Source organism: Aspergillus nidulans, chromosome V (genome assembly GCF_000011425.1).
Source record: "Aspergillus nidulans FGSC A4 chromosome V".
Classification (NCBI taxonomy): Eukaryota; Fungi; Ascomycota; class Eurotiomycetes; order Eurotiales; family Aspergillaceae; genus Aspergillus; species Aspergillus nidulans.
Window position 1 is genome coordinate 390,556 of NC_066261.1, and position 16,684 is coordinate 407,239.

Below are 16,684 nucleotides of genomic sequence, written 5' to 3' on the forward strand. Positions count from 1 at the left end.
TTCTCTTACTCCTTGAACAGCGCAATATGCACGCCAGTCTTGTTTGAAGGTCCCACGCGCATCACTCCCACATAAGGGTTTGGATCTCTGGCTTCGATCCGCTTATAGACGCGCATCAGCCGTGCCAGGAAGTAGCTGGCTTCCGCTGTCACCAGCATCTGAGCCGGGCAGCGACGGGGCCCGCCACCAAAGGGAACGAAGTTCCAGTAGGGCCGCAAATTCTCCCAACGTTCGGGCCGGAAATCCTCTGCATCGGGGCCCCAGATATCATGATCTCGATGGATGACATTCTTGTTGACCTGGACGACATCCCCCTTACGGACAAAAATTGGTTGCTTGCCATCAGGGCCCCCTCCAACGGGCAAGGTAGTATCTCTGATGCATTTCCGGACCTGAGTTACCCCGTTGGGGAAAAGACGGTGCGCTTTCATAGATGTCAGCCTTATAGTCACAGATGTGGAGGTGGGAAGAGGACAAGCTACATACTCTCGTTGAGGACAGCGTTGAGATATTTCATATTCCGCAGTACCGAAAATGATAACTCTGCGTCGCCCAGCGCAAGTACCTCCTGGCGACATTTCTCGTATATCCCTGGATGACGGGCAAGGTTCCATAGGATATGGCTAATGAATATGGAGGTCGTATCGTTGTTTGGCACAAAGATCAAGCAGATCTGGGACCGGAGGGCTTCCTTGTCCTGCAGATTGCTGGCCATATACCACAACAGGTCGTTGCGATCGGCCGCCTCTGGGTTTTTGCCTTGGCGTTTATACTCATCGAGCTCTTTGTACGTTCGGTCAATGTGTGCGTTCAGATATCTATGGACTACTTCCACAGCATCAAGCCATGCCTGGTGGCGGAAGAGCCAGAGGTATTTGTACCACTGAAGTCGCAGACGGAGACCCCGGAGAACGTCCACCATGGCCCAGCATATAGGGGCTCTCTCCGGATAGACTAGAGACTCGATCGACTCCCCAAAGAGAGACGCGGTGGTCACGTCAAGGAACTTTTGGACCACGGTATTAGATATTCGCACCTCGAAGCAACGGAAAGGGGGCCCTTACCCAACGTTGAATGAGTGGCTGGATATTGACTGTTTCACCGTCCGCTGGCAGTTGTTCCAGGACACGGTCAACATGCAGGGTTAGACGACTGGTATCTGTGAATGTCTCCCGCTTGAAGAATGGTTTGATCAGAAATCGACTGAATTCCCACTCATGTCCATCAACAGTATTGACGCCTTTGTCCGCAAACGGAGCAGTCGCCTTGTTATTGCGCCGCATTGGACCGACGGCAAAGTCCTGCCAGTTGATTGCAGACATACTCTTCATGTTCTCAGGCTCAATGGTGTAGATGAACCGGGTACCGACAAAGTTCACTAAGAAGGTCTTTGGCAGGTTCTCATGGACTTTATTGAGCCAGACGAGGAAGTAGTCGTTGCGCAGGGACTTGGCCATACCAAAAACGATGTCGAATCCAAAGAATGGGTCACGATGAGGGTATCGGGGGATCTTGCCACACCCGTGCGCCTTGCGTTTCCATTCATAAACGACCCAGCCTACTGCAATCGTGAAGCAGGAATACACCACAAACGCAAAGAAAACGAATTTTATGCCATCCATAAAGTTGGTATGCTGCAGGAGAGTTTCGAAACTCGCCCTCGGAAGCGTGCTGGCCAGACTCATCATTGCAGAAGATAATGGTGACAGGTAGCGGATACGGAAAGCCACTACCAAGCTGCTCTCCGCAAACCAAGGGCAGCCCGTTTATTTTACTCTGGAGAATGCTTCATAGCTATCTGAGCACCTCGGATTACCGTTGATACCGTTGTGGGTATCGCTTGGATTTCCCGTTATCCCGCTGAATATCCCGCTATCCCGCTGTTTCGGCCCCAATGTCGCCGGCGGGCGGGCTGACCCGACATCTATCGCAGCAATTAGGGCTGTATACGAGGACCCACTCTTCCTGCGTTGCGGATGACCTATGTATACCTTGGTGATGCAGTATAGGTACCAGCTGGATGTATAACCTTTCAAGAAACATTCTACCACCAGGCGGCTACGAGGCAGTCGAAGCGACTGCCATCGAAACCCCAGTTTTACTTGATACTTGCCGCCCTCTTCTTCGTTACTGTGCATAAACATACATTACTCCCCCAACATGCAGGACTTGATCGCCATTGTTGGCTCTGCTTGTCGGTTTCCTGGGCAATCAGACAGCCCTTCAAAGCTCTGGACCCGGTTAAAAGAACCCATCGACCTTCGCAAGACCTTTCCTCCCCAGAGACTGAACCTCGCTCGGTTCTATCATCCAGATGGAGAACATCACGGCAGCACAGACGTACGCGGGACGTCGTACTTGTTGTCAGAAGACCCGCGTCAGTTTGATGCCTCTTTCTTCAATATCAACCCTCGTGAGGCTGAAGGGATGGATCCCCAACAGCGACTACTGTTGGAGACTGCCTTTGAGGCTCTTGAGGCAGCTGGCTACTCCTTGGAAGCCATGAATGGTTCCAAGACCTCCGTTCACGTGGGTGTGATGAACTCAGATTTCAGCAACATTCAGCTGCGAGATCCCGAAGTGCTACCTACATACAACGCCACCGGAACTGCCATCAGTATTCTTTCAAATCGACTGTCATACTTTTTCAATCTCAAGGGGCCGTCAGTGACTATTGACACGGCCTGCTCGAGCTCACTAGTTGCTCTGCATCAGGCCGTTCAGGGCCTTCGCGCCGGTGATGCAACCGCCGCCATTGTTGCCGGCGCAAATTTGATTTTCGACCCGGCTATGTATATCGCTGAATCGAGCCTGCATATGCTGTCCCCTGACTCATGTTCGAGGATGTGGGACAAGGATGCCAATGGATACGCTCGGGGAGAAGGGGTCGGTGTACTGGTTCTTAAGCCGCTAAGTCGAGCCATTATGGATGGCGACCACGTCGAGGCAGTCATCCGCAGCACAGGTGTCAACTCCGACGGTCGTACCAAGGGCATCACCATGCCCAACGCAGAATCTCAAACGGAACTTATTCGACAAACATACCGCGATGCAGGCCTTGACCCTATTCGGGATCGATGCCAGTACTTCGAGTGCCACGGAACAGGCACTGCTACTGGAGATCCCATAGAAGCGCGCGCTGTGCACGATGCGTTTTTCCCCACTGAAACAAGAACAGCCTCTAATACGCTTATACCTGACGGCAAGCTGTACGTCGGGTCTGTGAAGACGATCATTGGCCATCTAGAAGGCTGTGCAGGCATTGCTGGAGTCCTCAAGGCTGTTCTCGCCATCAAGAATCGCACCATCCCTCCAAACATGCATTTTCACGAGCCAAATCCCAGAGTCATACCATTTTGTGACCGTCTTGAAATCCCAACAGTGCCGATACCTTGGCCGGATACTGGCAGATCGCCCCTGCGCGCTAGTATCAACAGCTTTGGATTTGGCGGGACAAACGCTCATGCCATCATCGAAGGATACGACGCGCTGAGCAGTCCAGTACGGGAGGCTACCATAACGCCTGACGACCTCTTCATTGGGCCTCTATTGTTCTCCGCCAATTCCAGCTCGTCCCTGGTTGCTAATGTCAAGAACATGGCGGAGCGGATCAGATCTGACCCGTCAATTGATCTGGAAAGTCTGGTGTGGACGTTATACGCTCGGCGGAGTGTCTTGCCAGTCAAAGCCTTCTTCACAGGTGGTACCGTCCAGCGATTGCTCAACTTTATGGATCGGTTCGTGGCTGAGTCCGAAGAAACCACGAGCTCGACAGCCGGGATAAAATACCAGCCGCTGAATCCCACCGAAACTCCCGGCATCCTTGGTATCTTCACTGGCCAAGGTGCTCAATGGGCTTTGATGGGTTTCTCTCTCCTACAGCAGAATCATGTCTTCCGTGCAGCTATCGAGCGATGCCAGGCTGCATTGGCCACACTGCATGACAGCCCTTCATGGTCTTTGTTGGATGAGCTCGTGAAGGGAGCCGACGAGTCTCGCATCGGCGAAGCAGCCCTATCACAGCCGCTCTGTACCGCTCTACAGATAGGACTAGTGGATATGCTTCACTCGGCGGGCATCAAACTGGATGCTGTAGTGGGCCACTCCTCAGGCGAAATTGCTGCGGTATACGCAGCTGGGATTATCAATGCTGACGCCGCAATCAAGATTGCATACTACCGTGGCTACTACGCCAAACTCGCTGCTGGAGCGCGCGGCCAAGCCGGTCGCATGATGGCTACTGCCATGTCCTTTGACGAAGCAGAAGAGTTCTGCGCGCAGCCTCAATGGAGAGGTCGCCTTGCGGCAGCTGCAAGCAACTCCCCGCAGAGCGTTACACTTTCCGGGGACATCGATGCCATTGAGGAGGCACTGCAGCTTTTCGAAGCCGAAAAGAAATTTGCGCGAATCCTGCGAACTGACACCGCTTACCATTCGCATCATATGCAACCATGTGCTGAGCGATACCTGAAGTCATTGCAAGCCTGCCAGATCAAGGTCAGTCCGCCCCGAAAGGACTGTGTGTGGATATCCAGCGTCCGCGGCGACACCCAACTGCTAGAGGGAGATTTATCGACCCTGGCCGACCAGTACTGGGTGGACAACATGTGCAATCCGGTTTTGTTCTCCCAAGCAGTGGAGACTTCTATCTGGAACGGAGGGCCCTTCGATGTTGCCGTGGAGCTGGGCCCACATCCAGCCCTAAAAGGGCCAGTGGAGCAAACGATCAAGGCAGTCTATGGACCTATCCCGGCCTACGCTGGACTCATGCGCCGCGGTGACAATGAAATCGAGGCGTTCTCTGGCGGGGTCGGTTTTGTTTGGTCGCGACTTGGCCCGGACTATGTCGACATGAGTGGATACCGCAAAGGCTTCATAGGAGCTGATCGTCTGCGGCCCCAAGTGCTCAAAGATCTTCCAGTCTACTGTTGGGATCACAGCAAGCTATACTGGAAAGAATCTCGTATCTCCCGCCAGTATCGGCTGCGACAGGATACACCACACGAATTACTAGGTCGTCGAGTACCGGATGATTCCGATGACAGCCGGAGATGGCGAAATGTTCTGCGACTCAGCGAACTGCCTTGGATCAGGGGCCACGTCTTTCAAGGTCAGGTTTTGTTTCCTGGCGCTGGGTATGTGGCTATGGCACTGGAGGCAGCACGCGAGCTGACAGAAGGTCGTCCGGCCACTTTATTCGAGATTGAGAATGTTTCTCTGCGCCGTGCATTGGTCATTTCAGAGCAAGCAGGTATCGAGACGGCCTTCACTGCCCGGGTGATCGACGCGAAAGAAGGGAGGAATGATACAAATCGACTGGAAGCAGACTTCGCGTGTTACTTTTGCTCTGCGGAGGGCAACGAGCCTTTGGTAAAAGCATGCACAGGGCGTCTCATCATCAACTACGGCGATCCGGCAGCCGAGGCCCTGCCGCAAAGAACCCGGCTGCCATCGAACAATGTACCAGTAGATATGGGGAGGTTCTACGATGCAATGAACAGCGTTGGCCTGGATTACCAGGGTATTTTCCGTGGTCTGGTGCATGGAAAGCGTTCCCTCGGCTGTTCATCGGTCAAGGCTGCTTGGGGTGAGGATATGCAGATTGACAACTACGTTGTCAACCCTGGGTTTCTCGATGTTGCGTTCCAGTCAGTCTACACAGCTTTTTCATCCCCCGCCAGTGGAGAGATCTGGGCCCCTTATCTGCCCATTCACATTGAGAGACTTGCCGTAAACCCGAATGTGTCTTACAGAAGCGCAAAAGATGAGGTTCAAATGGAAGCGGATGCGTTCGTTACCGTATCGAACTCGACACTGCTGAAGGGAGATATCCAGCTCTATCAGATAGATTCCCAGCATGCTGCCATCCAGGTTGAAGGAATCTCCATGAAATCCATGTCAGAACCTCAGCCGGAGAACGACAGATGCTTATTCTCCGAGACGGTTTGGGGTCCTGACGTCTCATTGGGTGTTTCTGAAGTGACCAGCCGGGCAACTGAAGACGATACTCCTCTGGTAGAGGCTTTGGACCGAGTGTCCTTGTTTTACTGGCAGAACCTTCTTCAAGAAGTCGGCGCAGAGGAGATCGCCCAGTTCCAGTGGTACCACCAGCGCATGTTTGACGCCGTCAGGTTCCAGGTCTCCTCCGTGCGCAGTGGACAACATCCCATTGCAAAGCCAGAATGGCTTGAAGATGATTGGGAAACAATCCTCGCGGTAAGCGAGCCCTATGCGTCTCGTGTCGATATGCGACTCATTCACGCCGTTGGAGAGAATTTGGCCTCCGTTGTCCGTGAAGACACACAACTTCTGGAGGTTATGGTCCAGGATGACATGCTCAACCGCTTTTATATGGAAGGATATGGCTTTTCTGTCATTAATAATGCTGTCTCGGACGCTCTGGAGCAGATCACGTTCAAGTATCCTCACGCAAACATCCTGGAAATCGGCGCTGGCACTGGTGGAACGACCCGGAGCATCCTCGACAGAATTGGGAGCCGCTATGGATCTTACACTTACACCGATATTTCCCCCGCGTTCTTCGAAGCTGCGGCTGAGAAGTTCGAAGATGCAAGAGAAAAGATCCAGTTCAAGGTCTTGGATGTCGAAAAGGAAGTTGGCGCTCAAGGATTTGACGAGCATGGTTACGATGTCATCGTGGCCGCGAATGTCCTCCATGCCACACGCAAGCTGGAAGAGACCATGAAAAATGCTCGGGCCCTACTCAAACCCGGCGGCTATCTTGTTCTGATGGAGATTACTGGCCCAGATGTCTTGCGGACGCAGTTCATCATGGGTGGTCTTCCAGGGTGGTGGTACGGTGTGGATGACGGACGTGTCCTGTCACCCGCCATATCGGCTCAGCAATGGAACCAGCTACTTCTCGATACTGGCTTCTCTGGGTTGGACTGTTTGGCGCCGGATATGTTGGATGAATATAAGCACTCTTTCTCACTCATGGTGAGCCAGGCCATTGATGAGAAAATACAAATGCTCAGAGATCCGGTCTTATCAAAGACGCTACTCCCAGCAGCTGACGTTCTGATCATTGGAGGCCGGACCCATTCAAATGTCATTCACGAAATTCGTCGCTACCTTTCGGCCTGGACGAGCCGTGTCGAGGTATGGGATCGAATTCAAACCAAACAGCTGGATCAGCTGGCTGAATTCGAAAACATTATTTGCCTTGAGGAGCTGGACCAGCCTTTGTTCTCCACTACCATGACCAGTGAGACACTGCTGGCTCTGCAGAAGGTCTTGAGCGGGACAAAGAATGTTGTCTGGGCCATTAACAGCGCCAAAAGCCAGAACCCGCATGTCAACATGACAGTTGGCCTTGGACGAGCAATGAGAACGGAGGTCCCTGGTCTGAACCTCCTGTTCGTCGATATTGACGCTGTCGAGAATCCTATTGCATGTGCACAACTCCTTTCTCAGATGTTACTGCAACTGAGAACTGGATCTTTGACTGCGGCTGAGAATACGCTGTGGGCAGCAGAGCTAGAAATTCGAGTCCAAGACGGACGGCGCCTTATTCCTCGGGTCCTTCCGATGACGCAAATGAACGAGACCTACAACGCTAGTCGGCGAGTTATCTCAAAGCCAGTCGATATCGAGACTACGTGTGTGAAAATGGAAGATTCTGCGGGTTCTCTGCGCCTAGTACCGGGTGCATGCATGGTAGACGGCCCCGTTCAGCGCGGCCACAATAGACTCCGAATTCATCGTTCTCTCCCTCTTGCGTTTGGTGGCGGTACACCATGCTACTTGTGCAGTGGTGACTTGAGGGAGAACGGTCTCCCGGCTCTGGCGTTGTCCACCTCAAACGCAAATCTTGCTGACATTCCCAACGACATGGTCTTCGCATTGGATCAGGACCAGCCTTGTGATGCCGCGATGCTTGAAGCGACAGGCCGCCAACTCCTCGCAAGAGACATTTGCAACCGCCTTCCAGCATCGAATAGAATACTGGTGTATCAACCCAGCCACGACTTTGCTCAAGCACTGCTGCTAACGGGACGCCACTTTTCATTCGTTTCCGCTGACAAGGCGAGCTGCTTCAGTGACTGGGTTTATATCCATTCCAGAGCCTCGCGCCGTGCCATCCAGTCTCGTCTGCCGAAGGACTTCGACGCCCTCATCGACTGTACGGGTGAACTACCTGAAAACCTCATAGCCTGTCTCTCGAGGAACTGCAGGGTGCTCAATATGACGCTCCATCAGCTCGATGGCAGCCTTCTGGGCCCTGCATATTCTGCCGCTCTTGCCCATGTAAGTTCCTCGAGTATTGGACCGAGCATCCGAGTCAAAGACCTACCCCTTGCTACACCCTCCAAGCTGCCGATGGTTGATTGGACAGGGGTCGACACTGTTGAATTGACGCTTCAGCCGCTTAGCATGAGAAAGCTATTCTCATCAAGCGCCACTTATCTGCTTGCTGGCATGACAGGAGACCTTGGTCTTTCGTTGTGCCGCTGGATGATTGACAATGGCGCTCGAAATATTGCTCTGACGAGCCGGAATCCAAACGTCGGCGAAGAACTGCTGCAAGACATGCGCAGGAGTGGTGCCGATATTCGAGTTTTCCGGAACGATATCACCGACCAAAATGCTGTTCGTACTCTGGTTGAGAATATCAGATTGTCAATGCCGCCAATTGCCGGAGTCTTCAATGCGTGCATGGTTCTCCGGGATGGACTCTTCTCTGAAATGGACGTTGATACCCTCAATGATCCACTCGCGCCCAAGGTCGACGGGTCTAAGATTCTGGACGACATCTTCCAGGACGACTCTCTCGACTTTTTCGTCCTCTTCTCTTCCTTGGCGAGTATCATTGGCAATGCAGCCAATCCAACTACCACGCTGCAAACATGTTCCTCTCTGGTCTTGCCGCCAACCGCCGCAAGAAGGGTCTGGCAGCGTCCGTCTTACACATAGGGCTAGTCACCGATGTAGGTTATGTTGCTCGCAGGGGTCAAGCAATGGAGGAACGACTCCGCAGGCTGTTCTTTTTGCCATTGTCGGAATCAGATATCCATCATGCGATGGCACAAACTATTCTAGCTAGTCCGCATAACAGCTCGCGTCAGCACGAAATTATCTTGGGTTTAGAGCCTTTTATTGATTCACCCAACGCGACTAAGCGGCCCCCTTGGGAACACAATCCTATGTTCTCGCATTACGTCTCCCGGCCATTGCTTCAAGAAACGCCGGCGGCTACGACGGTGGAAGCTGCAGCAGACGTGAAACAGCTCTTGAGGTCGACGGTCTCTGGAGAAGCAGTCATACCTATCGTGCAAGAGGCATTCGCAAGGAAACTCGAATCGATGATGCAGCTCCCTGCCAATAGTATCAATCTGAACGTTCCCCTTATTGACCTGGGATGTGACTCCTTGCTGGCCATTGAAATCAGACGCTGGTTCATCAAAGAGCTTGGCATTGATGTTCCAGTCCTCAAGGTACTGTCCGGGGATACCACAGCTCAGATCTGCGAGGATGCTGTCAGACAATTTCTGGCTCTTCAGCTGGAGAAGCAAGACACGGTTGCGCCCAACATGACGGAGAAGCCTGAGACAAAAAGTCATCCATCCAGTAATGCAACCATTATCGATAATGACGCTCTTGACAAAGCCGATGCTGCTAATGGAGACTACGAATCAAGTAGCCAAGGTGATGACTCGCGGGGAAATTCTTCGTCATCAAGCAGCCACACCAGCCCAAGTATCCAAGCCACTACACCTGATATCAAACCGAATACTCCAGTGCCTCTGGATGTCGACGCAGATCCTCTCGGCCGAGGATTTCAGCGAACTATGATTCGCGCTGAGCCTGCCTCCTTTGCCCAGTCGAGACTATGGTTTCTGACACAGTATCTTCATGATCCAACAACGTACAATGTTACCGTCCGTTATGATGTTAGAGGAAATCTTCCTGCTTCACGAATCGTCAGTTCCCTTAACAGAACTATCTGCCATCATCAGTCTTTGCAAACATGCTTTTTTATGGACTCAGATAAGGAAACACTTATGCAAGGAGTCCTTTCGCCGTCGTACAGTTCCATCAAACATATTCCTTCTGGAAGCGAGCAGACAGTCAGAGAAGAATATAACCGGTTGCGCAGTCGAGTTTGGGATCTCCAGAAAGGGGAAACGTTCGCGGTCACTGTTGTCTCGTTGTCGCCCGAGCAGCATACCATTATCTTCGGATACCACCATATTGTCATGGACGGGGTGAGCTGGCACCTTTTCCTGCGAGATCTGGACTTAGCATATCGACTGAGACCGCTCCCTTCGATCGAAATGGAATATATCGACTGGTCAAAGAAGCAATTTCAGTCAGCCCAGCGAGGAGACTTCACCAGACCACTCGAGTACTGGCGCAAACAGCACTCGCCACCACCTTCCGTCATGCCACTGCTGCCAATGGCTCAGACGAGCTCTCGCAAGCCGCTCACCAGTTATGATAGTCATGTCATCAGTGTCCAGATTGATCGGCAGCTTGTTTCGCACATCCGGCTTGTCAGTCAGTCGTTGGGCGTCACCCCCTTCCACTTCCATTTAGCCGTTATCCAAAGCATCCTCTGCCGCTTGCTGAAGACAGAAGATCTTTGCATTGGTGTGGTGGATGCAAACCGAACTAGTGAAGCTCATTCAGGAACCGTGGGATTTTTCCTGAATCTTCTCCCGGTCCGCTTCACTACGAGGGAGCACAGCACATTCCAAGATCTGGTCTCCTCAACCAAACGCACGATCCTAGGAGCCATCTCCAACTCGGAGGCGCCATTTGATCTCATTCTCGAGGATTTGAAAGTTTTGCGAAGCATAGAACACAGCCCCTTGTTCCAGGTTGCTGTCAATTACCGCATGGGCGCCATGCTCCAAGTTCCCCTTGGAGACGGCACAATGGAGGTTGCGGCCGCCGACGATGCAAAGAACCCATACGACCTCAGCTTCGGAATCACGGAAACTTCAACGGGGACTTGCTTGTTAGAACTAACTAGCCAGAAACAGCTGTACACGGAGCAGTCCACAGAGCTCTTGCTACAGATGTACATGGACGTCCTTCGCGCCTCGTCCGACAATCCTTCACTTCCTGTAAATCAGCTACCAGTCACTCTTGAGCCGTCAACCGGGAAAGCCCTTGCCGTCGCTAAGGGCCCTAGAGCTGAGTATTCTTGGCCGAACACACTATGGGAACGATATGACGCTATCCGGAAGTCCTTCCCTGAGGAAACTGCCATCAAGGACGGGAAATCAGAGTTGAGCTACTCTCAGCTGACCAGGAGTGTTGAGAAACTCGCCGCGATGTTAATCAGCCAAGGTGTTACCGCTGGAGATAGCGTTGGTGTTCTCCTTCATCCGTCAATCGATGCCATTGCCTGTATGTTAGCCTTGCTGCGCGTTGGATGCATCTATACACCCCTTGACACTCGACTGCCCGTGGCCCGATTGAGTATCATCGTCAATCGCTCCAAATCTTCCTTGGTCTTGTATCACGCTTCAACTCATGACGTTGCTCTGGAACTTGGAAAGTTCTCCAAACTTGCAAATGTTGAGGATATGTGTGAATCGGGCCAAGCGCAAGTTCCAGCAATTGCGCCTCAATCAAATCCGGCATCTTTTCTGTTCTACACCAGCGGCAGTACCGGCACACCCAAGGGCATTTTGCTTAGCCAGCAAAACTTTGTGAATCATCTTGCTGCGAAGACCGACAAACTGAATCTCGGCAGGGAGGTTGTTTTGCAACAGAGCTCTTTGGGATTCGACATGTCCGTCGTGCAGACTTTCTGCGCTTTGGGCAATGGTGGAACTTTGGTCATCGCACCGAAGGAAGCGCGGGGAGACCCCATTGCGCTGTCCACAATTATGGCAAAGGAACGAGTGACGCTGACGATTGCCACGCCCTCGGAGTACTCCTTGTTGCTTCGGTTCGGCCTAGAGCAACTCCAGAGGCCCTACTCATGGAGACATGCCTGCATGGGCGGCGAGGTCGTCTCGCGGCAGTTGGTTCAGCAGTTTTGTCAGCTGGACCATCCTGATCTCCAGCTGACCAACTGCTATGGTCCGACGGAAATCACTGCTGCTGCGACGTTCCAAGACATCTCTCTCCAAATGAAGGACCAGAGTACCACCGATGGATCTCTGGTTGGAAAGGCCTTGCCCAACTACTCGGTCTATATCATGGACGCTTCTTCCGGATCTCCAGTGCCCATTGGGGTCACCGGCGAGATCTGCATCGGAGGCGCTGGTGTTTCACTGGGTTATCTGAATTCTCTGGAACAGACCGACGCGAAATTCGTTCGGGATCCCTTCGCTAGCCCAGAGGACATTACCCGCGGTTGGACGAAGATGTACAGAACCGGAGATATGGGTTGTCTCACGGAGGATGGCACGCTGATTTTTATGGGCCGCATGGACGGCGACAATCAGGTCAAACTAAATGGTTTGCGGATTGAGCTCGATGAGATTGCCAACAGCATACTCACCACTGGGAATGATCTGGTGTCCGAAGCCGTCGTAACTGTTCATTCTGGTTCGGGTTCGGGTTCGCCATTGCTCGTCGCTCACGTCGTCCCTCTTGGAGACAACGTCGACAACTCAAGACTTCAGCAGCTCGCTAGAGACCTTCCCCTGCCACAGTACATGCTCCCATCCGTAGTCGTTTCCCTGGACCGCCTGCCAATCAACGCCAACGGGAAAGTTGATAGGAAGGCTATCATGGCCCTGCCTCTGCCAACTCAGCGCACTGAGAGCGCGGCGGGTACAGGCACCGATACTGCAAGACATCTCAGCCTCGCAGAAGGCGAGCTACGTCTGCTATGGGAGAAGGTGCTCCCGGCCTCCGGTGGCCCGTCACGACTAGACGCTGATTCGGATTTTTTTATGCGAGGTGGAACTTCCATGTTACTGGTCAGACTCCAGGGAGCTATCAAGGAATCCATTGGCGTTTCTATCCCCGTTGCAGAGCTCTACCAGTTTCCGACTCTCGGCCAAATGGCGCGGCGAATCAGTCGCCGAAAGGAAGATCATCAAGCGTCCCATGCAACAGTGATCAATTGGGATTCTGAGACAGCCCTGACACAAGACCTCATTTATGCCGCCAAGAACCAATTCTCAACACGTCAAACGAAGGCCCATGACCGTCAGGATATCTTGCTTACCGGATCTACCAGTTTTCTCGGCAAAAACATCCTTCAGTCCCTCCTCCACAACCCACTAGTCGAACGAGTGCATTGCGTAGCTGTTCCTGCCGAGGACATACCTCGCCTCCCAGCGTCAGAAAAGATCAGCATTTACACCGGTAGTCTCCTCACGCCAAGTCTGGGGTTGACCAAGACCGAAATAGCAGTTCTTCAATCGTCCCTAGACGTCATCATCCACGCCGGCAGCACAGGACACTGCCTGAACAACTACTCTTCGCTGCGCGCTTCAAACGTCGACTCAACAAAGTTCTTGGCGGCCATCGCTCTTTTGTGTAGAATTCCCATCCATTTCATCTCGTCCAACCGCGTGACCTTGCTCTCCGGCAGCACTAGTCTCCCTCCAGCCTCAGTTTCGTCCTCCCTACCCAATACAGATGGCTCTGAGGGGTTTACCGCCAGCAAATGGGCCAGTGAACGGCTCCTTGAATCAGTCGCCAACCTTGCATCCGGACTCCCTGTTACAATCCATCGTCCGTGTGCAGTGTTCGGTGAGGAAGCGCCAAACGAGGATGCCCTGAACGCTCTTCTGAAGTACTCCAAGCTCACACGCTGTGTTCCGCGTTTTGAAAACTTCGAAGGGTATCTTGATTTCGAGGATGTACACAGGGTAGCTGCGACGATCGCCGCAGACGCTCTGTCTGCTGAATCAAGGGAGAGCAAGTCTGCCGCACGAGTCAGGCACCACTCCAGCGGGCACAAGGTCTCAATGAAGGACTTCAAGGGCCGAATGGAGACATTGTTCGCGTGCCCCTTCAAGGAGGTTTCCATGGCCGAGTGGACTGAGCGCGCATTGCAAGCTGGTATCGATCCACTTATCACAGGGTACTTGGAGGCAATGACAATGAAAGGGGAGATTATTCGTTTTCCTTATATGGGGGAAGCGGGGTCTCTTTGAGTTTGCATACTTTACTAAATTGATCTGTGTCTCGTTTGTTTATGTTTTGTCTCCCTGGTTTGTTGAATTAGTCCAGTCTGCTATGAATGATGTATGTCTAACTCAGCATCCCCGAGTAGATTTAGCTGAATCACCGCTCTGATCTACAGTAGCTGCAGCTTTTCTTGGGGAAGAAGTCGGGGTACTAGAACTCGAGCCCCGAATCCCTAAGTCCGGTAGACGAAAGAAAACAATATTAGTGGATTAGAAGCCATCCTGTCTAGGGTGATAGTTATTACCTTACCTAGCCAGCTTCAACAAAGTATTCTAAAACGTATACCATTTCAGCGCCTATTCCCGTGACCAGCATTTGCCTCTTGTTCTGGGCGCACACAGGGCCATGGAGATGGCCGGCCACGATAGCAACGGAGCCGAAGTATATGTGTTCCATCCTGCTCCCTCCCTCTCGTACGTAGTACGCCAATCCGGCTACGGCGTGGTCGCTGGTTGCGGTCTAGTCAGGTAGGAGTGGTGGAGCGGCAAGGCACGTCTGGAGTACGCCATTAAGTAGTAATGTCTTATAGCGTAGGGCTATGACGCGTCTACACGTGGTCCAGACTCCAGGCCAACCCGTTTTTCGCTTCGGCGTCGGGTACCTAAGTACCTCGAAGGCCCGTAGTCGGTGGATGTGAGTGCTTCAGGTGCAAACTAGCCAGGAGTCAGACGCCATGCCGAATATGAGTTTTAGATACTACCTGATAATACTACCTGATAAGCATGAACATGGACATTAGTCAAATCCATGTGATTGTATTATAGAGGAAGATATAGTAAGAATAAGAAGATTTGCTTTGCCGACTGGAGGCATTTACCTATACCTATCCATGAATAAGAGGGTGCTCTCCCGAGGATCCTTTCGTTGAATACTTACAATTTTCTCATACCTTTACCCTCTGTTATCATAATATACACTCTTCTACTTTCTGAATTTGAGATACCTTATATATTTACCTCCAGAAAATGAAATCTATCAAAATAGTTAATAAGTTCAAATGCTGTACTAGATGGAACGTCGTATATATCCCTGCTCAAACAAAGCTACTCCCGTATTTAAGGCAATTAAGAACGGAAACGACGTCAATTAGTCCAGCTATCCTTTTGCAAAAGCCTTCTTCCCTCCCACCATCTTCGCTCCAAAGGCCAGAACGCCCCCGAACATCATCACTGCCGCACTAAAGATCTGAACCTGGAGGAAGCCACCGTACTCATTAAGCAGTGCCCCGTTTATAGGCGGACCAATAAGAGTTGCAACCGACATAACAGCCATACCCATTCCAATGTAAGTGCCGATTTCCTGAGGATGCCCGGCACAGTTGGCAATGGCGGCGGGCGTTATACCGATAATACCGCCGGAGAAGAAGCCGTAGAGGACGGAAAAGACGATGATGCTCGCATTTGTGGTCATCCGGATCCAGCAGAAGGTGATTATGGCGGTGATGATGCTTACGGTCGACAGCATGTTATACGGCCCGATTTTGTCTGCGATGACGCCCGGGACTAGACGGCCGAAGAAGGAGGATGCGTTTTGGATCGCTATGAGATAGAAAGCTAGGCCAGTGCTCATGCCATGAGATTGGCCGTATAACGGGAGGTAGAAGAAAGGGGTGAAAATGCCCACGTTCAAAAAGAAGACCGCGGTCAGCGTCGCGACGTAGTGCGTTTTCTTGAAGGCCTCGAGTTTGAGAAATCTTTGTCTTTTGGGCGGGAGACGCGCGCGGATCCCCAAAACTGCGAAGGACATGACCCCGAGAATGATGAAGCCGACGATGCGGACAGCCCACGCGAAGCCTAATGAGGAGTAGAGCATCTGCTCTAAGGCGATTGGGAAGATCACGCCGCCGAGCGATGACCCGGCGATGGTGATGCCCATTGCAGCGGCGCGCTTTTTCTGAAAATACTGCGCTGTGGAGGAGAGCGCGGGGGCGAGCGACAATCCCATGCTCATCCCGCCGAGGATGCCTTGAGCTAGGAAGAATTGATAGAATTTCGTGCAGAGGCTGGTCATCATCACGCTGAAGATGACCAGCACCGCGGGGGCCCAGATGACCTGTCGTTGGTCAGCAACGTCAAAAGCTCATATATCGCGCGGATCGCTTACTTTGGCTCCATAGCGATCAAATAGCGGACCACCAACAAGACCAGATCCGAATAGGAAAAATGTCTGAACAGATCCAATCCAGGCGATGTCTGACGCACTGTAGTTGCTCAGTTGGTGGGTGATGTAGTAATCCTGATAAACGCTACACTCGTGGTTAGCACATCGAATACAAGGTCCTAGGGGAACGAACCCAAAAGCATTGACATATCCAAAAGTACAGAAGAGCACACCTCCAGCTCCCAAGGCCACCATCCAGGCTCGTGCTCCACCGTCTGGAAAGGGCTCAGACTCGGGTGCCTTTGGAGGATGGACGATGGATTCATCCTTGGAACTCTCGCGCACAGAGGACATGATGTGCGCTCAAGATCTGTGTAGAAGCAGAGTGCCTGTACCAAGACTCCTGTTATTCATTTCGATAACCTATCGAAAGTCGGGCATTTATACTAGATTG

At 52.2% G+C, this 16,684-nt stretch overlaps 3 protein-coding genes across 3 annotated transcripts, besides 1 other annotated feature; 1 reads left to right on the top strand and 2 right to left on the bottom strand.

Annotated features, from left to right (window-relative positions):
- Positions 1-16,684: part of a sequence feature (contig 1.153 11..403022(1)) that runs on past both edges of the window.
- Positions 6-1,685, bottom strand: ANIA_08411 (protein apdE; the record flags this gene model as incomplete). The annotated part of the gene is made up of 3 exons (XM_676588.1): positions 6-424; positions 487-1,006; positions 1,065-1,685. 3 exons carry the CDS (start codon positions 1,683-1,685, stop codon positions 6-8), a joined length of 1,560 nt encoding a protein of 519 aa, XP_681680.1.
- On the top strand, positions 2,161-14,096 carry ANIA_08412 (protein apdA; the record flags this gene model as incomplete). The annotated part of the gene is made up of 2 exons (XM_676589.1): positions 2,161-8,920; positions 9,064-14,096. 2 exons carry the CDS (start codon positions 2,161-2,163, stop codon positions 14,094-14,096), a joined length of 11,793 nt encoding a protein of 3,930 aa, XP_681681.1.
- On the bottom strand, positions 14,380-16,584 carry ANIA_08413 (protein apdF; the record flags this gene model as incomplete). Its single annotated transcript, XM_676590.1, has 6 exons — positions 14,380-14,578; positions 15,007-15,028; positions 15,087-15,102; positions 15,259-16,182; positions 16,234-16,375; positions 16,424-16,584. 6 exons carry the CDS (start codon positions 16,582-16,584, stop codon positions 14,380-14,382), a joined length of 1,464 nt encoding a protein of 487 aa, XP_681682.1.